Source organism: Lissotriton helveticus, chromosome 3_1 (assembly GCF_964261635.1).
Source record: "Lissotriton helveticus chromosome 3_1, aLisHel1.1, whole genome shotgun sequence".
NCBI classification, from domain to species: Eukaryota; Metazoa; Chordata; class Amphibia; order Caudata; family Salamandridae; genus Lissotriton; species Lissotriton helveticus.
This window is the reverse complement of record NC_136061.1, coordinates 348,275,877-348,299,346: the sequence shown is the minus strand read 5'-3', so window position 1 is coordinate 348,299,346 and position 23,470 is coordinate 348,275,877. Positions and strand designations below refer to the sequence as shown.

The window sequence follows — 23,470 nt, the reverse complement described above, 5'->3', positions numbered from 1 at the left end:
ATCAAGGTGAGCTAACGGGAAGCTTCCCGGTTCGCGAACCGGGAGCGAAGAAAAAAAAATATTTAAAAAAAAATTATTAATAAACATAGAAAATATATTTTTGGATTTAAAGAAGAATACATTTTACAGCTACAGATATTAGCTTTTAAAAAACCAATGAAATTCACTGAAAAAACCATAGGTTATAGACCATATATAGTTAGGAATTTGCATTTACAAAACCTTGAAAATTCAATGAAAAAACCATAGGTTATAGACCATATATAGTTAGGAATTAGCATTTAAAAAACCTTATTTTACTCACACAAAACCATTGAAATTCCATATATAGTTAGTTGTACTAACTATATATCGCGCACCCGCAATCCACTGCTGATCATGTCACATATTACATCATTCATGACATGGTCAGTGACATCACTGATGACATCACTGATGACATCTCAAATGACATCACTGATGACATCACTGATGACATCTCAAATGACATCACTGATGACATCACTGATGACATCTCAAATGACATCACTGATAACATCTCAAATGACATCACTGATGACATCTCATTTGACATTACTGATCACATCACTGATGACATCATTCATGTGATAATACAATTAACCTCTTCAGACTCTAATATAACCTTAGATACACTCAGTGTAAACAGACACTCACAGACTGTCACTCATCCATGGAGTTACTCACACACCTAGTCAGTCATGCAAAAATCAATCATACCTCCATTTTCTCAACTATACAGTTATACACACCTTACTTATTCAAACATATACTAAAACATATTTACTCTCTTATACAATCCCTGATACAAGTTCACAATGATCCATACAGCCACTCACACATTCACTGGCTCTTATGCACAGTTATTTATATATGTCAACTCTCACATGTACTGTGTTTTACATATGTACTTACTTTGACATGTAACACTGAGATATCCATTCACTCACCAATACACTCATGCACACAGTCAACCGCCCATACAGCTGTTTCCACATGCACTTTTGAACCCATACATCTAGTGAATCAACTGCTCACACATCTATGCACAGAGTCATACATCTCCCAGCCACCCACACACACACTCAGTCGCCCATACAAATACTTGGGCAACCAATCAATAACCCATATAGTTACTCATATAGCTACTGATCAACACATGCAGCAGTTTACAGAACAACAGACATAATGATGCACAAATTAAGACAGTTTAGTCACTAACCCATGCACTCAGTGAGACACATTTAATCACTCACTCATACAGTCAGTCATGCACCTACTAAATCCTTCATCCAGACACTTATACATCCACTCAAGACATATTTTAACTTTACAGAAAAATACAGTCACTGGATGTTGTCATCAGTGATGTCATCAGTGATGTCATTTGAGATGTCATCAGTGATGTCATCAGTGATGTCATTTGAGATGTCATCAGTGATGTCATCAGTGATGTCACTGACCATGTCATGAATGATGTAATATGTGACATGATCAGCAGTGGATTGCGGGTGCGCGATATATAGTTAGTACAACTAACTATATATGGAATTTCAATGGTTTTGTGTGAGTAAAATAAGGTTTTTTAAATGCTAATTCCTAACTATATATGGTCTATAACCTATGGTTTTTTCATTGAATTTTCAAGGTTTTGTAAATGCAAATTCCTAACTATATATGGTCTATAACCTATGGTTTTTTCAGTGAATATATATATATATATATATATATATATATATATATATATATATATATATATATATACTAGCAGCCCGTCCCGACCTTGTCCGGGAGCAATCATGGCTTAGGGCCCCCGCCCGCCCTGACGTAGTGCAGTATTACGGCTGTATGTTTACTTTTGGAGGCTTTTGTAACCTGCACACGTTTGTTAACCTGCACGCTCCTCACTGCCCACATCACTTTTTGTCACCTGCAGACAATTCTGTGACTTTTTCCTCCTGTAATGGGCTGTTTGCTACCCGCTCCACGTTTCTTTTTCCGCGGCCGCTGGCGCCCTGCACACGTTTCTTAACCTGCACGCTCCTCACTTCCCACGTCCCCGCCGCCGCTTTTTCCTCCTGTAATGGGCTGTTTGCTACCCGCTCCACGTTTCTTTTTCCGCGGCCGCTGGCGCCCTGCACATGTTTCTTAACCTGCACGCTCCTAACTTCCCACGTCCCCGCCGCCGCTTTTTCCTCCTGTAATGGGCTGTTTGCTACCACTCCACTTACCTGCACACGTTTCTTTTCCTGTGGCTCGCTCACTGCTCCTCCCTGCCTCTGCTTTCACCCTACCTCATCCGCCGCTCAGCGCTCCTCCCCGCCGCCGCTCCTCACTGCCTGCCCTCCGATCGCCGCTCATGTCCGCTGCTCCCCGCGCTGATCGTCACTGCTCCTCCCCGCGCTGTACGCCGCTCCTCCTGATGTCAGGACGCACGTCGTGGCCGGCGCTACTTTGGAGGGACTACTTTTTTTTTAATATGACTTTTTAAATAACGTTTATTTTTAAAATTTTTATAGCCTATAACCATCTACACACCCTGACGATTTCAACGGTGTATCGGGTGTGTAGATTGGTGCTGTGGTTCCCGAGTTTACCCGCCTCAAAGCCTGAAAGTTCTTGCTTTATTATAGTAGTATAGATATATAGATATATATAGAATATATATATATATATATATATATATATATATATATATGTATATATATATATATATAATCTATATATATATATATATTCACTGAAAAAACCATAGGTTATAGACCATATATAGTTAGGAATTAGCATTTAAAAAACCTTATTTTACTCACACAAAACCATTGAAATTCCATATATAGTTAGTTGCACTAACTATATATCGCGCACCCGCAATCCACTGCTGATGATGTCACATATTACATCATTCATGACATGGTCAGTGACATCACTGATGACATCACTGATGACATCTCAAATGACATCACTGATGACATCACTGATGACATCATCCAGCGACTGTGTGTTTCTGTAAAGTTTAAATATGTTTTACATATTGAAGAATGAGTAGATGTATAAGTGTCTGGACGAAGGATTTAGTAGGTGCATGACTGAATGTATGAGTGAGTGATTAAATGTGTCTCACTGAGTGCATGGGTTAGTGACTAAACTGTCTTAATTTGTGCATCATTATGCCTGTTGTTCTGTAAACTGCTGCATGTGTTGATCAGTAGCTATATGATTAACTATATGGGTTATTGATTGATTGTCCAAGTATTTGTATGGGATACTGAGTGTGTGTGTGGCTGGCTGGGAGGTGTGTGACTCTGTGCAGATCAATGTGTACTTGTATCAATGATTGTATAAGAAAGTAAGTATGTGTTAGTATATGTTTGAAAATGTAAGGTGCTCTATGTTTAACTGTATAGACAAGAAAATGGAAGTGTGATTGATTCTTTACAGGACTGACTAGGTGTGTGAGTAACTCCATGGATGAGTGGCAGAGTGTGAGTGTCTGTATAGGTGTATGAGTGCATATGATAGTGTTGTAAACATGAGTGATTGTATGTATGAGTGATTGTATGGGTGAATGAGTGAATGTGTGTGTAGACGTAGGAATCAGTGAGTGCGTATGTAGTAACTAGTATTGGTGTGTCAATGGTTTCAAAAATTATACTCTGTATTTAACACTGGGTGAAACAGAGGTTATATTAAAATGTGAGGAGATGCATTGTATTGTCACATGAATGATATCATCAGTGATGTGGTCATTGATGTCAAATGAGATGTCATCAGTGATGTCATCAGTGATGTCATTTGAGATGTCATCAGTGATGTCATCAGTGATGTCACTGACCATGTCATGAATGATGTAATATGTGACATCATCAGCAGTGGATTGCGGGTGCGCGATATATAGTTAGTGCAACTAACTATATATGGAATTTCAATGGTTTTGTGTGAGTAAAATAAGGTTTTTTAAATGCTAATTCCTAACTATATATGGTCTATAACCTATGGTTTTTTCAGTGAATTTTCAAGGTTTTGTAAATGCTAATTCCTAACTATATATGGTCTATAACCTATGGTTTTTTCAGTGAATTTCAATGGTTTTTTAATAGCAAATATCATAAGCTGTCGAATGTCAAGTACGTGGTAAGTGAAAACATTTTCGTGTTTATGCACACTGATCTGCTTTGAATGGTGCCCCCCCCCCCTCATTTCTATTAGGAGTACTCTCTCTTTGCAGATAGTGAAAGGTAGTTAACGCAGGCCTTTACCCCCGTTGTAATACGTCGTGCCTGCTTCTCTCTCCATTTGATTGATTGTTATCCAAGTATTTACTGTTTTAGAATTGGTTCTCTTTGGTTCATTCTCTATTTACAAACAAACACAGAGTCGCAATACTCTGTTTAGTCTTTGCAGATAACGAAAAATCGTGTAAAAAAAAAAGAAAAGGAATCGAGCAAAATCAGTAGGCCACTAATGGGATCTCTTTTTGACCTCGCTAAAATAGAAACATTAGGAACAATCCCTCATGACAAATACAAAACTAGTGAGATGAACTGAACTCCACACAATGATGGCTGCAAAACAGCTTGGCTCCGCCACCCACCCCGCCCAAAATAACGATAAAGAGCGGCTGCCATGATTGGTTGCGGAATGGCCACGACGGAGCTACGAAATGGTGCTGCTCTCATGCTAAACCCAGCTTCAGTCTGAAACATCCAGAAACACTGTAGACTACCAATTCGATCAGTTCCGGTAGCGCCCCAATGTAACCCGGTAGAGAAGAACTAGCCCTCCCCTGTTTGACTGATGGTTCTTGTTGCCTGTCCCTTCTGTTGTCATTTAACAGAACTATTTAGCCTGCTGAAAGGGGTTGTGTTCCGACCGCTGGTTGGTGGAGACATTTTGACTATATTCTGGACCTGCGTTGTCGCGTAATGCGTCATATGACGCGCCGCGTTAGCGCATCCGGAAGTCATCCGGGGCGCGCAGCGCGTAACGTAAGCATAACAAGTCATGTGACTTGTTAAAACTTTTCATTGGTTCATTTTACTTTTCTTATTCTAATGATGAAAGGCTTGGTCATATGACCTAAAAATTACGCTTTTTATTACTTCCGAACATTATTTTTTCTTAAATATATGTTATAATGTTCCAGGCTAATGTACTTTCCCGGAAAATTTACAACTGTCCTGCAAGTAAAATATATTCTTTTTTCGAGAAAAAGAGCGTTTCTTCGTCTCATGACGGAGCCGTTGAGCAAAAGAGGGTCGACCTGCTGTCTTAGTCGCCGATACGCCTGAATATGAGATTCTTATCGATCACTTTATGTTGCAGGAGTAGAAAACACAACAGCCCTTGACCATTTATCTTTACTGCGTTCCTTCGTATTATACCTTTTACCCTTCATGTAATTGGTCTGCTTTATTTCACTTGCCTTTTAATGATTCTAAAACAGTGACTATTATTAAAAACTTTACCAATGTATATACTACTACCATGTTTTCTTTTAAAAACCTTTATTGTGAAAATTTCATTATACAAATACGAGCCTATAACCACGTGGGCCGGCCACGGAGCAAACTGTAATCGTATATGATGAGTAGACATTTACACTGTAGAGGAACGTAACGGGCGGGCCATCAGGTTGCAAGAACTAAGGTGTCTAACAGTTACGGAATCGGTGGACGTACATTTTATAATTAAAATACGACAGGGCCAGTTACAATAAAATTATCTAGATATACATTTGCGGGCAAGTACCATGGGTGACGTTAATTCGAACTTTCAATAGTACAGTAATCAATAACACATCAGAACTTAATATCAATAGGGATGTCGAAATATTCAATCAATTCTCGTCCCCGCCCGCCATGTGCTTCAAAACTGCATACGTATCTCGTGATTTCAAGGTTCTGCAACCAGTACACAACAAGGAGTTACGAGTCCCATTTATTCCGGCGCCATTTTGGGCGAGGACGGGCAGGTCCAGGATATAGTCAAAATGTCTCTACCAACCATCGACTATGATGATGTTCATATGCTGTATTTATTAGAGTAACACTCATCTGTCCACATGAAATTAATTTGCCACAATCTAAACATGTCATTTTAATCTTTCCAAAGTTCTTCTAAATATTTGGGACCGTTTCCCTTGCCTCTGATGCTGTCAGTGCCACTTCTTTGATGAATGTACTAGCAGGTCAGGGGTTCTCCTCCAAATCTCTCTTTTATGCAGCACTATAATTAATTGGTGCCACCTCTCCATATGACGATGCATGGTATAGTTACCATAACTATATTTTTTTTCGGTTCCTCTGGAGAGTTCATCGTGGCAGATGAAGCGTGTAACGTACCGGGCATTTACCTTTTTTTGCATGTACAGGAAAGGAAAAAAAAATCGAGCGTCCGAGTTCTAAGGTGTCCCAGGGCCATTTTAGTGGACCAGGCCCAAATCCAAAGAACAGGCCGCCATTTTGAGAGTCCTGTTGCAGCCGCCTGTCGCTGTAGCATCAAGAGCAGCCGAAACTCAGCTGAATGGCAACTGAAACAGTAAAGGGGCGCCCCACTACAGCAGACGAGCCTCCACCTAGGAAGGCCCGTTCACGCCGCCTCCCACCCCCCCCCCCCCTTCGGGCACCCCACGCCGTTATTCGGAGCAGTATTGTAGGATGGCCACACCAGTGCGGCAACTTGCTAGACATCACCTCGGTGGTAACCGAATCTCAGCGCCTTGTGGTGTCTTCTATTCAGAAAACATTGTTGTGCTGCCTTCGACCTATTCGCCGCAAGTGCGCACGCAACTCAGCTGCATAGCTTGCTAGACACCACCTCGGTGCTAACCGAATCTCAGCGCCTTGTAGTGTCTTCTATTCCAAAAATATTGTTGCGCTGCCTTTGGCCCCATTCGCACATCGGTCCGCTACTGACGCCATCTCACAGGCTAATGGGGCGCCCCACGCCGAGTTTCAGCATTGTAGGATGACCACACCAGTACAGCAACTTGCTAGACATCACCTCGGTGCCATCCGGATCTCGGCGCCCCACTGCAGATGAAGTGCCTCTCAACTATGAAACCACCACGGTGACATCCGGATCTTGGCGCCTTGTGCTGGTTCCGGCCTATTCACACATCGGTCCGCTACTGACGCCACCTCACAGGCCAACGGGGCGCCCCACGCCGAGTTTCAGCATTGTAGGATGGCCACACCAGTACAGCAACTTGCTAGACATCACCTCGGTGCCATCCGGATCTTGGCATCTCAGCGCCTTGTGGTATCTTCCATACAGAAAATATTGTTGCGCTGCCTTTGGCCCCATTCGCACATCGGTCCGCTACTGACACCATCTCACAGGCCAACAGGGCGCCCCACGCTGACTTTTACCATTGTAGGATGGCCACACCAGTGCCACAACTTGCTAGACACCACCTCGGTGCCATCCGGATCTTGGCATCTCAGCGCCTTGTGGTGTCTTCTAGTCAGAAAATATTGTTGCGCTGCCTTTGGCCCCATTCGCACATCGGTCCGCTACTGATGCCATCTCACAGGCCAACGGGGCGCCCCACGCCGACTTTCAACATTGTAGGATGGCCACACCAGTGCGGCAACTTACTAGACACCACCTCGGTGCCATCCGGATCTTGGCGCGTTGTGCTGCCTTCAGCCTATTCGCACATCGGTCCGCTACTGACGCAAACTCACAGGCCAACGGGGCGCCCCACGCCGACTTTCAGCATTGTAGGATGGCCACACCAGTGCTGCAACTTGCTGGACACCACCTCGGTGCCATCCGGATCTTGGCGCGTTGTGTTGCCTTCGGCCTATTCGCACATCGGTCCGCTACTGACGCCGCCTCACGTGCCAACGTATTTTCTCCGCATTTTATACCCTATGCCGCATAACAGGTCATGTGACTTGTTTATAAAACTTTTCATTGGTTCATTTTACTTTTGGTTTCCTAATGATGGAAGGCTTGATCATATGACCTAAAAACAACACTTTTCATTGGATGAAAACTTTTTTTTTTCCCAAACGATGAAAGCCCCACCTTGTTTCTGGATGTTTCAGACTGAAGCTGGCGTCAGCATGAGAGCACCACCATCTCGTAGCTCCGTCGTGGTCATTCCGCGAGCAATCATGGCAGCCGCTCCCCACCGGAAACCTGCAGGAGTCGGGGGCCCCCAAGACTTTTGTAGAATCTTCAAGGCGGATGGGACGCTTTCTAGAATGGGGTCCAAGACCTAGCAGACAAGCGTCCGATTTCCAAGGTGTCCCAGGGCCATTTCAGTGGACCAGGCCCAAAAAGGAAACAGCCTGCCGCCATTTTGAGAGTCCTGTGACAGCCGCCTATCGCTGCACCGCAAGAGTGGGCGCAACTCAGCTGAATTGCGGCTTTTGACACAGTGGACCAAAAGCGGACGGAATGGCAACTGAAACGGTAAAGGGGCGCCCCACTACAACAGACGAGACTCCACCTGGAGAGGCCCGTTCACGCCGCCTCCCCCGGGGCGCCCCACGCCGTTATTCGGAGCAGCATTGTAGGATACCAAAACCAGTGCGGCAACTTACTGGACATCACCTGGTGCCATCGTTCTGCTGCCTTGGAACTATTCGCACAACAGTTTGCTACTGATGACCCACCCCCCGCGACGTCCCACGCCAGAAATCTGGACGTTGTGCTGCGTTGGGACTATTCGCACAGCCGACCGCTACTTCGTTGTTTTTCCCTAAAAATGTTTATATGTTATTACTGTTTTTGTTTTCTTGTATATATTTATAAGTTATTAAAGTTTTATAATCTTACTACTTTGTTGGAGTGCTATATATTTTTAATGTGACACATAATTGTAAAAACTTTGATGTACAAAGAGTCATCCCTGGAATCTTCCGCTTCAGGCTCGGTCCCCTCCCCAATCACAATACAGGATGGTTTTCAGATAATAGGAACGCGTCTGCTGTGACGGATCTCATCGAGTGTGGGCCTTGATCTACTATAACTCCTTTGAAGAGGGGTGATTCTTTACAGCTGGGGCCATAAACTACATCTGCAGGGCTAGCTGATACCCTAGGACCGGCCTGGACAATCGGACACAGAGGAAAAGGAGTGTCAGAGGGTGCGGAAGTGAATAGGGCGAAAGGGAGGTGTCGGGCGGGCACAGGGTGTGATTCTCAGGGAAGAGCAGCGCAGATGGGGGGTGGTTTATTACCCATGCATAAGACAGAGAGCGGGGGTGACCACTGCCTGGGGGAGATGCTTGCGAGGGTGGGGAGCCATGCTAAGGATCGACAGCGTGCACAGAGTGGGTCTGGTCAAGGCATCTAAAATGACTGCCGTGCACGACAAAAGTGTGGCATTTGAAAAAAGGCAAGATGGCGCAGACAATGTTTTTCAACCTGATTTCCTTCGAATCGAACGTTAACAGACGTTGGGGCATATTACCAAAGTTAAGCGATATTTATCCCTAACGATGCTTAGCAACGATTTTTTTACCGCTAAGCATCGTCAGAAATTATTGCAGATAAACCTTGCTATTATCAAGGTTTATCGCAAATACGATAAAAAACGACCGCAATGCATTAATATCGCTGAAAACTCAGCGATATTCATGCATTACCGAGCTAATGCTCTTAGCCATGTTATCCACCTCCCATTGGATAACATGGCTAAGAACTGCTCAGGGCAGGTGCTAGCTTTTGGAGATATTCGCGCTTATCGCGAATATTTCCAAAAGTTGATAATAGGAGATAGCGATGTTAGCGACTGTTTCCAGTCGCTAACATCTTGGCATGCCCACTTTGCATGTCATTAGTGATAAATATCACTCACATGCAAAGTGGGGCCCAAGATGGTCGCTATCTCCTACTAGCCGTCGCTAACTGGTGTTACCAACAGCTAGGTAATACAGATATAATTTTATCTCCGCGAAGCGGAGCGCTGTTACAGATATATATCTTCTTTTTGAACGTTAATTTCTCAAAATCCACTGAAGCACATATATTGAGACCTAGCAAAGGCACATCGAGCTACCAGTCCCTACAATTTTGCCAAGTTTCGTGCAAATCCATTCAGCCGTTCGATTATTATTATTATTTTTTTTTTTGCCCCGCGGGGCCCTTTTAAAACCTCCACATCAAACCTAAGAGGTCAAGGAGGATCTACTATGCCCCCTTATGGTCATTTGCCCCTTCGCTTTGGCCTCCTCTTGTCTCTCGATCCTACCGAGAGACAAGATGGCGGCCGCTACGGACTGTTTGCAATGTTTACAGACGCCGGAGAACCAATCAGCTTCGCAAACCTCCGTTACGCGAAGCGGAGCGCTGTTACAGATATATATCTTTTTTTGAACGTTAATTTCTCAAAATCCACTGGAGCACATATATTGAGACCTAGCAAAGGCACATCGGGCTACCAGTCCCTAATATTTTACCAAGTTTCGTGCAAATCCATTCAGCCGTTCGATTATTATTATTTTTTTTTTTTTTTGCCCCGCGGGGCCCTTTTAAAACCTCCACATCAAACCTAGGGGGTCAGCGAGGATCTACTATGCCCCCTTATGGTCATTTGCCCCTTCGCTCTGGCCTCCTCTTGTCTCTCGATCCTACCGAGAGACAAGATGGCGGCCGCTACGGACTGTTTGGAATGTTCACAGACGCCGGAGAACCAATCAGCTTCGCTTCACAAAGCTCCGTACCGCGAAAAGTCCGCGAACCGGAGCGCTGCCCGGTCCGCTGTTACAGATATATATCTTTTTTTAACGTTAATTTCTCAAAATCCACTGAAGCACATATATTGAGACCTAGCAAAGGCACATCGGGCTACCAGTCCCTACAATTTTGCCAAGTTTCGTGAAAATCCATTCAGCCGTTCGGGATAAAAGTGAGGCCAACCGCCCTATGGAAAACTCAATGTTAAAAACACGTTTTGGGACCCCCCTTTTTTCTCGGCCCCCCCTTGACGAACCCCCCCCCAAATTTTCAAGGGCTACTCAGAAACAAAATGTGCCATTTTCCTGAAAATTTCAGCCAATTCCGTCCACAAACGCCAAAGTTATTAGACATAGAATTTTCAAAAATCCCATAGAGAAAAAATCCTAACTATATATACCTACTGGCGACCGCCAGTAGGTAATATATCAATCATCATAATAACTTTATTTCGGCCAGTATGGCCATAAAAGCAAATTGGAAAAAAATAAACATTTTAGATTCAAAGAAAACAAAAACGGAGAGTCCAGTTCACAAGTGCAGAGATAAAAACACTGTAAAGATACAATATTTTAAAATAGGGAATAAGGCCATTAATAAAAGCAGTCTGGGAAGAGGTTATAAAAATATATGTTAAAAATATAAATTACTATGTGGATGTTAAAATCGAGTTAGAACAATATTATAAAAACAGCACAAGCATAAGAGGCCCGACCATCAAATGGTATACGACTAGAGATAAAGTGAGGAAGTCCATTCATCATTTGCCCTCATTTTAAGCAGATTACGTTGGGGAGGAGTTTAAAGAAGCTGCAAATAAAACCCTCTTTGTTGCACATTGCCATATATAAGAGTCTACGAGCAGGTTACAAGTTCACAGAAGCTGCAGCTAGCAGATGCCTTCTCTTGAGCTACATTGCAAATAGAAATTTCGATATTACAGAAACAGTAAGAAGGTCAGTGTCTGATTTTAAAATTCTAAAGAGTTCTCTATAGTTACTGATGCCCATGTTTTTACACAATTGGATCACCCATATTGTTCTGGGACTCCTATATGCTGGACAGAAGAATACCACATGTATAAAAAAAAAATCCTCCACTGAACACCCTGGGCAAAGGCGGCCTACCCCGCCTTCCCACTTGTTTGTGCGAGCGTTGAGTGGGAGGGTCCCATACCTAAATTGTAGATAGAGCTTTCTGAGTAGTTCTGGTTGCGTGGTGTCGATCACTTCTTAAAATTTATATTGGCACTTATGGTTCAAGTTTTCATAGGTTAAAGAAGAGGTATCAATTGTCTGGACGATAAGTCCCAAACTGTAGTCTTTCAAGGCAGATGCTAGGGTTTTTTTGGGGATGTCAAAGCATGCAGTTTCAGGTTTAGACCAAAGGTCTCCCATCCCCAATGATCTCGCCGTGTCCCTAACAAATGCCAACCAAGGGATTTTACCTGCCCCCATAATGGACAGCACAGCTTTTAAATCGTCCCTATAGTGGGCCAACTCTGGAGTACTCCAGAGACGTCGCCAGTATAACAGTGGGCGGGAAGAGATCAGATCTGCTATTGGGCTAATACCCAGGTCCATTCTAAGCGGGGCAGTAGGTGTATTCTTAGGAAGGCCAAGAATCTGCCTCATAAAATTATTTTCAGTGACTGTGAGTGCACTGACCGAACGGTGCCCCCACAGTTCTGCCCCGTATATGGCTGATCCCCTAGCTTGTATTTTATACATTTCTACTAGGGGACTTATGTTGTTTGAGGTCGAGGTTTTATGGAGCTTTAAGATTCCGCCGGTGGTCTGGGTCAGTTTTAGGTTGGCCTTAATAATTTGGGAGGACCACCCCATTTTATCATTTAGGGAGCGTCCCAAGTAGTCAAAAACGGAGACTCTCTCTAGCTGTCTTCCGTCCAGTATTGGATGAGGGGAATTGGTGGTGTTAGCATTGAATACCATATATTTGGTCTTTGAAATGTTAACCACCAAATTCCTCCTTTTACAGAACTGAGTCAGCTTTGAAAGTAGGCTGACATGGGGGAACTTTTTGCCGGCAATGATGGACAATTGTGCTAATAATGATTTTTTATCACAACAGGAAACCAATGCACCGCCCACTGGAGGGTTGTAAATATGAACAGCCGTTTGAACCACAGGCCCCACAATGCAACATTGAAAGGAAGTGATTCCAAAAAAGAAGTGCCATCGGAGGAAGTGAAATCAATGTAAAACATCGGGCTGTGAAACACACGGCGTGTTTTTGGTGCAAGGCTCACCTTCGAAAAAGTTTCCATGGGGAAACGAAACGCGTCAGGACTATGCCTTATCCTGTTGTCACCCATCAATTAAAACGGCCAAGACAGAGCTCCGTGTGCGGCTCAATTTCTTTCCAGTCGGGGAGATTGTGTGGACATAAATATCGGCCTGGTTCCGCCGAAGAGCGACGCACCACCACAAGAGCGCCATTGCCCTCCAAACTTGAACCAATGTGTGATTCGGTAAAACGATTCAGGAGAGCGGTGCCGCCGAGGACTGGACCTCGGTATTGGCCCCGAGTCAGCTTTGAAAGTAGGCTGACATGGGGGAACTTTTTGCCGGCAATGATGGACAATTGTGCTAATAATGATTTTTTATCACAACAGGAAACCAATGCACCGCCCACTGGAGGGTTGTAAATATGAACAGCCGTTTGAACCACAGGCCCCACAATGCAACATTGAAAGGAAGTGATTCCAAAAAAGAAGTGCCATCGGAGGAAGTGAAATCAATGTAAAACATCGGGCTGTGAAACACACGGCGTGTTTTTGGTGCAAGGCTCACCTTCGAAAAAGTTTCCATGGGGAAACGAAACGCGTCAGGACTATGCCTTATCCTGTTGTCACCCATCAATTAAAACGGCCAAGACAGAGCTCCGTGTGCGGCTCAATTTCTTTCCAGTCGGGGAGATTGTGTGGACATAAATATCGGCCTGGTTCCGCCGAAGAGCGACGCACCACCACAAGAGCGCCATTGCCCTCCAAACTTGAACCAATGTGTGATTCGGTAAAACGATTCAGGAGAGCGGTGCCGCCGAGGACTGGACCTCGGTATTGGCCCCGAGTCAGCTTTGAAAGTAGGCTGACATGGGGGAACTTTTTGCCGGCAATGATGGACAATTGTGCTAATAATGATTTTTTATCACAACAGGAAACCAATGCACCGCCCACTGGAGGGTTGTAAATATGAACAGCCGTTTGAACCACAGGCCCCACAATGCAACATTGAAAGGAAGTGATTCCAAAAAAGAAGTGCCATCGGAGGAAGTGAAATCAATGTAAAACATCGGGCTGTGAAACACACGGCGTGTTTTTGGTGCAAGGCTCACCTTCGAAAAAGTTTCCATGGGGAAACGAAACGCGTCAGGACTATGCCTTATCCTGTTGTCACCCATCAATTAAAACGGCCAAGACAGAGCTCCGTGTGCGGCTCAATTTCTTTCCAGTCGGGGAGATTGTGTGGACATAAATATCGGCCTGGTTCCGCCGAAGAGCGACGCACCACCACAAGAGCGCCATTGCCCTCCAAACTTGAACCAATGTGTGATTCGGTAAAACGATTCAGGAGAGCGGTGCCGCCGAGGACTGGACCTCGGTATTGGCCCCGAGTCAGCTTTGAAAGTAGGCTGACATGGGGGAACTTTTTGCCGGCAATGATGGACAATTGTGCTAATAATGATTTTTTATCACAACAGGAAACCTATGCACCGCCCACTGGAGGGTGGTAAATATGAACAGCCGTTTGAACCACAGGCCCCACAATGCAACATTGAAAGGAAGTGATTCCAAAAAAGAAGTGCCATCGGAGGAAGTGAAATCAATGTAAAACATCGGGCTGTGAAACACACAGCGTGTTTTTGGTGCAAGGCTCACCTTCGAAAAAGTTTCCATGGGGAAACGAAACGCGTCAGGACTATGCCTTACCCTGTTGTCACCCATCAATTAAAACGGCCAAGACAGAGCTCCGTGTGCGGCTCAATTTCTTTCCAGTCGGGGAGATTGTGTGGACAAATTTATATATATATATATATATAGGTGTGTTCGTATGTTTTTATAAGTATATATTTATATATAGTGTATGTATTAATGGAAGTTATTTAATGTACATTATATAAATGTTATATATTAAAATATTTAGGATTTACCACTATAAAGTTATCTACATTTGTTTTTTAAACCTATGGGCCTAATTACGATGGTGGATGGACTTTTGTCCGTCCGCCATTGTCTCGGGGGTGGGGACCGCCTGTCACATGGTGCAGGGAAATATAGCCCAGTGCTCTTTCACCTGCCCAGGGATTAAGGGGGGAACGCTACAAATCAGTTTTCCGCCTGTCGTTTCGTGGCGGGTTGTCTTCCGCGAAACGACAGACGGAAAAGGGATATCATAATCTGCCTGTCAGGCACCGCCACCATGCTGGCCATGCTGGCCAATGCGGTAGCTCCGACAGGCGGTCGGAAAATGACTGCCTGTCGGAACTGTGGCAGTTGGTCTTTCTGACCGCCACGTTTCCACCCAGCATAGTAATCTGGCGGGCTAAAAACCACAGTATGATGGCGGATGTCCCACCACCGAAGCCTGTCGGTGGCTGGCCTTCCGCCATTGTAATCAGGCCCTATATTTTTGTATGTGTAGATGATATTAGTGATAATTGATATTTTATTTCTGGCATTATTATACTTAACATTATATGTTTTCGAAACCCAATATATTGGCAGCCGATTTTTTTTGACACTATGGATGCGACCGACCATCATTTGCGGCCTCTCCGACATCTGACATTGTGCCGTCTAGATTATGATGACAGTTTCTGACAGCCCTTTCATGTTGGCCTTTCGGACATGGAAAGGCAGTCGAAGTGTTTTTGGGTTCCCCTAGCTGGGCCCCCTTACCCCCTGGCCCTCCGCTTTTTGGGCTTCGGGAGCACCTATGTGCACCGTATGGCATCACTGCACCGTGAGAGGTGTCTGCCACACGGTGCAGGGATGTTTAAAAAACATCCATTTTACAATAGAAGTTTGTTATGGAGGCCTTTTCCGCCCACCACACAAGCTTTCATTGTAGAATGGATGTTTCGCACCGCTCTATGGGCAGTTGCATCCTAATCCAGCGGTCGGGAACTGATGACCTATGGTGGGACGGTTTCAGACCGATACAGTGTCCGCGCAACATCATAATCAGGGCCTGTATTTGTGTCAACACTCCCGACACACTCTTCTTCATAAGTAGCGCTTTGGGGGGAAGTGAGTCATAGTCAAAGAAGCTTTATAGTAACTCAATTCCGGCCAATTTCCAACGCTGATCATTGTTCATTCGTTCTTCAAATAAAACACCACAGAGCATCACATTTTAGACCATGCGTGTTTATTTCTTTCATGCCTTGAAGTACAAAACTAAACATAAAAATCCCCCATGTACAGATGTATCACTTAACTGTGCCATAAATTGACACATTTGTGGCATATAAGAAGTGGAAGGATTCAGAATTTCCTGACATGTTCATGCTATTGTAGGTGCAATATCTTTTATTAAAAATAATCCACTTGATGCATTAGGGTTAGGCTACAGAACCCGATGGCACAGTGACATGCAGTAGAGTTGGGGAAGGACCTGTACAGGGAAAAATATGTCTCGCTGGAAAAAGACTACTCAATATTATGCCATGTTCCAGTCACTACATGGTGACCCTTTAGTGTAGAAGGATTCCATCCTGTTCAAACTCTTAGGCAATTCTGTGTTGTGTTAAGACTGCCTCCCATTGGCAACACATAGGTTACAAGTACTGTAGCCTGATATACAAGGAAACATAGGGATCTCTTTGGCGAGTATAGAGCTGGAGCAAATTAACCCAAGTGGCATTTTTCACAATCCCCTGTGCACTCTTGCTTAGTTCAGTGTGTCAGATGGAATGACAAGGGTGGGAAGAGCCAAAGCAGTGTTGAAGCCGATTGTCTCGCAGGATTCCAGAAACTGCAGTTTGGAAAGGCAGTGTGCCTTGACAGGAAAATATTAGTTAAATTGACAATTTCCTTTCTGAAGGTGACGACCAAATATCTATAACTTAAGCTATTTAATATCAGCTTCTGGTATTGCATTGGGGTAGTGCTTATTGGCATTACAAGAAGAACATGATTCAATGAGACTTTGATGGTCAGTGTGGCTTCATAAGGTTTTGTGACTCCATAGTTGGGTTCAATTGCTTCTTGAAGATGCTCCATGACTTCACATTATAACTCATACTGTATCTTCACAATGTAACTCAATTTTATGGGGTACAGTAACTACATATTAATGGTTGTATGGCCTCACAATATGGTTCAACTGCATTGGGACAGAGCTCTTTGCCATCACAATAGAACTATATCACTTCATAATATAGTGTGCTTGCATACTCATCGAGTACAGGTTTTAATCCTTTGAATCAATTTTGAATCCCCCTTTACCCACTTGCGCAATTGACCAACATATATAAATAAATTTACTTTTGGTTGCGATCACTACACCTTGAGTTAGTTGCATAGTCACTGCTCCATGGAATATGTAGCGAACTCTTCCATATGGGAATACATGACTCTAAGGAGCTTTCCTCAGAGATTTTAACCCATTATTGCTTGTATACAGTATATACATGTGGGCAGGGGTTTGGTTATTAACAATTGTTGCAATAATCAGTACAAACGTCTACTGAACAATCTGCGAGTATAATTAGCTCGAGAGACTCTACTGGCAGGTTTGTGAGTCCTCAGAAAGAGAAGAGGGACACAAATCTTTTATGGTAATAAGTACATTGCGGACTTTTCTATTAATTATTGAGGAAACATACATTTTCTGGGTTCAAAGTTGTGTCATTGAGAGCAGTGCAACAGATTCACAATGACAGGGCTGGCACTTCTGCTAGACTTCAAAGGCCTGATAAAACTTCAAAACTGATTGCAGGGTTGTTTTGCATGTTGCATACAATAAATATCAATTCACGACCAGGAGGCAGGGGCTATTATTGCACTTTGATGAGATAGAAAACATATGTGTTTAGTGGACATTGTCCAGTATACATGACGTAGCAGTATCATTAATACCATGACATGACAGTGGCAGATCACCAAAGAACCAAATATTTGCAAATCATTGTTATTAGGTGTGGCGTTAGCCAAGCTTTTCGGTCCTACCAAAATTATATGTATATAATAAATGTGTATGGCCTTTCAGACTGCTCTCTTCATCTATTGGTCTATTGTGTCATTTACATTTTATTCTGTCCCTACAGCATGGGGCAATGAGTCCGCCCACTTCAGCCATAGCCAACTTTACTGTGCGAACTTCAGAAGGAGTACATCTCCACACAAAGTAGCATCCCTCAGTGCCAAGGACTGCTATAGGCGTGTGGTTTGAGAGACCCAAAAACATTTTTGCCACTGTTTTGTTTTACATTGGTGAGGGCCTGAGCGCATCCACAACAAAGCAGTTTAACAAAATCATGTTTAAATAAAATAAGCATTGACAAAGCCAAAAGGCTGGCAGACAAATGCAGACCTATTGGCGTTATCAACGCTTGTTTTTCTCTCCTTTTTTCTCACCCAGTAAATGCATCTTTTAGAAGTAAGAGCCGATTAAGTACTCCTTGCTACTCACAGCATCTCTGAGCTGTCCAGGCATAAACAACGATTGCCACAGCACAGTTGCCATGCTATCTCTCGTGTCGAGCAGTTATAAAAAATAGTACTGAACAAGAATCTAAGTGCAAGGGGATTTCATCGGTGCTGTCTAGAAGAAGGGATGGACGAGTATGTCTAGTTGTTTTCCTCTCTAAAGTGGCGGTTTTCCTTTCTAAATGATTGCAACATGGAGTCTGCAATGCAGTAAGTAGCGAGTTTATTTTACAATTTTATTGTAAAATAACTGGGAATTTAAACTCTGTGGTGATAAATGTGTTAATATTCACCTATTAGTAGTATCCTTGCTTCATCTTTATGTATTATTAGATCAGAAATATTTTCATTAATATGCTCGTGTGTGTGCGTTAAACGCATTCTTACTCCTCTTTCTACAGAATCAATGGCTTAAAGGGATGTGTGACTATTTCATGTCCACACGCACGGTACAATCTTCTTGCCATATGTTTTAAACCGAATATTTTTTGTTGGCAGACGACATTGCCCCCGGCATTATTATGAGCGCCCGCATGTTGCAAAGTGCCTCATGTTTCACCAAACTATGACAACATTTTTTACTGTGCAGCCACATAACTTCACAGTACACAGCTTACACACAACAAACCCTGTGATGTCTACTACCTTTACTGTTTCTTTCTCACACGGTTTCCTGTTTATCCTTTATTTTTCCTTTTCACCCACCTTTATCATTCATTATTTTCCCTCTCATTTCCCTTCCATCTCATCCCCACGTCTGTCTCTTTTTCTCTCCACAGCTTCAACCATCTTTCTCCCTACTACCCCCCTACCCCCCAACATCCCCACCCACTCACGCCTATCTGTTTCTTTATCCCTTAGTATATAGGGTCTCTAATTTCAGTAATGCTCTGGCCTTGATAAATTTGGACTTCACTATGGGTCGCTTGTCTTTGGAGATTTAAGCTTGTACCAAAGTTAATTTGTGCAGAATGCATTCCTTATGAGTAATTTTGACCTGCACCTGTTTTTATTAAATGTGCAAAACATCGAAAATTCTTTGTTTCAAAGAGAGAGAGAGCATCAGCCCTTTTAGGAATATATTCAATACTACATTACTGGTACATTTGAGTAGTACTGCAATATCTTCAACATCACATGATATCATTAAACCTCCCTAGCAGATTTCTGTATGTTTAAGGGGGGCATTGCCAATACTTGTCAGATGCAACGAGGTATATTCAGTCGGGCACTTCAATCATTTCTCAGTGACATTGAAGTATAGAAGTGTGGAGAAGTGTGGCTCAATGGTTAGAGTGGCAGACCTTGATGCAGTGGTCTGGCCCGGGACCAGGGTTCAATTCCCGCCTCGGCGGGTCTTGGGCTCAATTTCCTCGTACTTGATAATTCTAGCCTTGGTGCCTATTCTAATCATGGGTCCCACTCTGCAACTCTGGGCAATAGCTTGCTTAATCTCCACAACGGCCCCAACAGTGCTGGGATGCCTGGCTTCACCTTGGGGGTGCCTAGGAGTTGACATTTCACAGGGAAAAGCCAGTAAGGGTTCCACAGCGGTATGCGTTACAGCGCCAGGACACCCATGGGTATTAGTGGGCTTTACAAGTACAAATTACATATATGTAGTGATGCGGCACCAGCGCCTCCCAGGGTAGTGTAATATTTTTAGTGGAGCAATCCAGTACTTCTCAGTGGAACTGCATTTTTTCCAGTAGGACCAGTCCATTTTTTCTCAACAGCACTAAGCAATACTTAAATGCTGTGCAGTGTGTTTAATGGGAATGTACTAACCTCTCTCTGGAGGACTGCACCCTTTTCAGCAGGACAGTACTGGCACTACTCGATAGGATTACTAATAATTGTAATGGGTCTACGCATTGATGTTGTGTTAGATTATGGTAGGTAATGAATGCTATGGGATATGTTATGTATGTGCATGGCGCCTCTTTTGCCATTGATATGTCGTTGCAGCACCAATCGGGCTTGATAACTTGATGCCCCGGTTTCGAGGATTAATTACTTACTGGGGTTTGTTGGTGAACATGTCAAAAAGAAGAGGTAGTGTGAGGATATTTGAAGTTTTGTTGTTGATAGATGAATTCAAAGTCTGTTGGGTGGGCCCAAGGTCATTAGTGGATGCATATAAGATAAATGGGTTATTTTACTTGCGCAGTGCCTAATGGATGTGTATGTTTGTGACTAAGCTGGAAGTATTGGGTGATGCTTGCGAGTCCTTCCTGATATGCATCTGCTGGTTTTCCTGGATTGTGTGTGGTGGATGTTTGCGCCCTGCTCCTACTTGTACTCATGTCTGATAGTGACTGCCGAATACGAGTTGAATTCGGTGTGGTCGGACTGAGTTACATACGAGTGGTATATCTGAGCGTTGTTGGGTGTGTGAATTATTCTGTGTGATAAGTTGGATGTTTGTATGTTCCTTTGTTTAGTGGGAAGCCTTGTTGGGAGCAATTTGACACCCAACTGTAATAGAATACATGTCCTGTGTTTGTCTGTACAGAATTCTCTTTTGTGTTCTGTAAGAGATTGTATCAGTGCCAAGTGCGGTTGGCCACACATTAGCACTTTAAAGCATATCTTAGGTGTGTGTATGTTGGGTTATCTAACCTGTGGGCATGGTGACATACTTATACAGGAAATGCAGGGCTCTGTCAGCCTGTCTGTGCCATACCCCAGAGGGCGAATTTAGGCTGCTGATGTCTACTCCTCCAGGCTTATCATACAGATATAGTGAATACAGAACCCACACATTCTGCCATATCTGCCATATCATGCCTTACTGATCTGGTGACTATAGGAACTAGGCAGCCTGTTCTTCCTGGGCTTGTTACCATACATGTAAATACAAGTTATGTCTCGCTCAAAAGAAGCCGGTACTGGGTGAAACTCAGTAGTCGCAGTTATTTATTTTTCCAGAACTGTCTCATCCCTTCTATGTATTGTGACACTTCCTGTTGCATTTAACCAAGAACCTCTGGGTCACAGAACTGTATGATGCTGAGTAAATTGGCTAGGGTGCTTCTGGACTGCCAGCGTATGCAGTGTGCCCTCTGCAGCCACAGGATAGTGCTTCATTGTGCTCATGTGCCGCCTTGATATTTCTTTATTGCTCCGCCCAGAAATGTGGGTGTAGCCTTCCCAAAACAATGATCCTCACAGGCCTCGAAAGTCCCCTTCTAAAGCATCAACCGGGAAACCTCCATTTAAACTGCAGCAATGAGTCCCCCATTTTTCTTCTGTGGTTGTGAAGGATACCTCTGTCTACAGACTACATCTTAGGTCATGAGGGACTTTAGAACTTAAGTAGTTTTGGTCTTGGGGACCCACTAATGTAGGTGCAGGAGGTAATGTACTCCTCCATTGAAATACATGGTTGCTGTAGACAAGTTGGCGGTGGAATGAATGCCAAGGAACAAAATCTCATTATGGTGTATCTATGGGGACTTCCCAATGTGGGGGTCTTCAGAGCTTTGTCAAATGTTATCTGTGTGGCTCCTAACAATTTCCAGATTGCTCTTTGTAGTTACTTCACGTTTCTTTTGCTTTGTGTCCATTTTTAAGTGCTCAAAAACATCTCTCCCTATTGTTGGTGCACCGTGTGCATGAAAAATAGGCCACTTTACATGTGCTGACCTAGCTTCGCCTAGCAGCAATACAAACAAGCGGGATCCTAGTGGGCAGACACTACTTGACGTTCTCAGCATGGGGAGATTGGGGTGCATTTCCCAGAATACATTGGGTGCAGTTGAAAGCACCCCACTTCTTTTTGTTATTTAATTGGGTAGGATGATGGCACATGCCCGTTCTGTCTCTACAAATGCATTTTCACCAAGGAGAAACCGTGATGCATCAAAAACTGTCATATCTACAACATAGCACATTCTGCTTCCTCTATTAATCCGTATTGAGTCATGCCCCGTTCCCTAGAAACATAGCCCCTGCAACAGTTTCCTTGCCGTGCAAGACTTCCCACCTCCGACTCTTCACAGCTCCTGTTCCCCACATACACTTACTTCTCATTCCCTATTCCCTGTGTATTCTATGATCCTCCTTGGCTTGCTACTCCACCTACTTTGACTCCATCATTCACCTATCAAAAAACGAACAGAGAATCATCAAAACAGCTATCAAGAACCACATTCAGAACAGCATGCAGATGGTCAGTTTTTCCATAAAAATACAAAAAACGGTCCACATTTTAAAGTATATAGCTGAAGAAAGCGGCATTGTAAAGAGCAAGGGAACCAAAGCCATTGTTTATATTGTCAGCCTTTCTTTGCATTTTTGGGGGTTCTTCTTTCCTTCCTCTCTTTCGACCAAAAACAGCTATAAGCTGCACAAACTGAAATAAAACTCATCACATCTTTTGGCTCAGAAATATTAAAAAAAATGCATCGAATTTTTCTCTTTCGGAATCACCACCAGGCCTTGATTCGTCATTATTTTTCTTCAATTTCCGTTTTCGTGGCAGTCCGACGTTTTTCAATCTTTATCTTACATTTGTGCCAACAGCGTTCGTCCCATTTTTTAGGTTTACATGATGTCCATCTCACAAAATTCCCTCCTGTTCACCAATCACAGACTGAGTGAGAAAAATCCCATTTTTACTGAGTGAAAAAATCAATCTCCAACAGGTTGCGAGATACTGCATGCGATCCGACGTATCTCTTGTGGAGTAGATCTCAGCCCAGAGGGGCGTCCCCGTTCCTTGGGTGGCTGTTAAAAAGGCAGGGGTCTCTTGCAGTAAATTTTAAAAATCGTGAAGGAAGGTAGATATCATCGTGGAATGCCCTTCTGTCCCAGGGAACCGTCCGTCTATTTGTGTAAAACTGAAATGCAAAGAGGTAATAGTTAGTTTTGGTTTGTTAGTGACGTACATGGTTTGACAAAATTAGATGATGTTTTGCGGCTACTGCTCACAGACCATTAGTATGGTTTATACGTATCGATTGTTTGTTATCGGGTATGGCTACACTACTGGAGAGTTCTTTTAGAACATTTGATCACTAGCTTAAGATTGGTAGGACAAGTGTTAGAGATTCAGGCAACAAAAATGGCCTAATTCTTCCAA

At 43.5% G+C, this 23,470-nt stretch overlaps 2 protein-coding genes across 8 annotated transcripts in view; one reads left to right on the top strand and one right to left on the bottom strand.

The window, feature by feature from the left end:
- Positions 1-23,470, top strand: part of LOC144822453 (uncharacterized) — a 1,018,233-nt gene that overhangs the window by 353,657 nt on the left and 641,106 nt on the right. The window lies entirely within an intron of this gene.
- TRARG1 (trafficking regulator of GLUT4 (SLC2A4) 1) overlaps positions 16,086-23,470 on the bottom strand; it is a 221,822-nt gene continuing 214,437 nt past the window's right edge. The window contains exon 3 of the mRNA XM_078680004.1: positions 16,086-23,228. Within this exon, the coding sequence (XP_078536130.1) occupies positions 23,215-23,228 (14 nt within the window). The 3' untranslated portion in view covers positions 16,086-23,214. The remainder of the gene's footprint in view (positions 23,229-23,470) is intronic.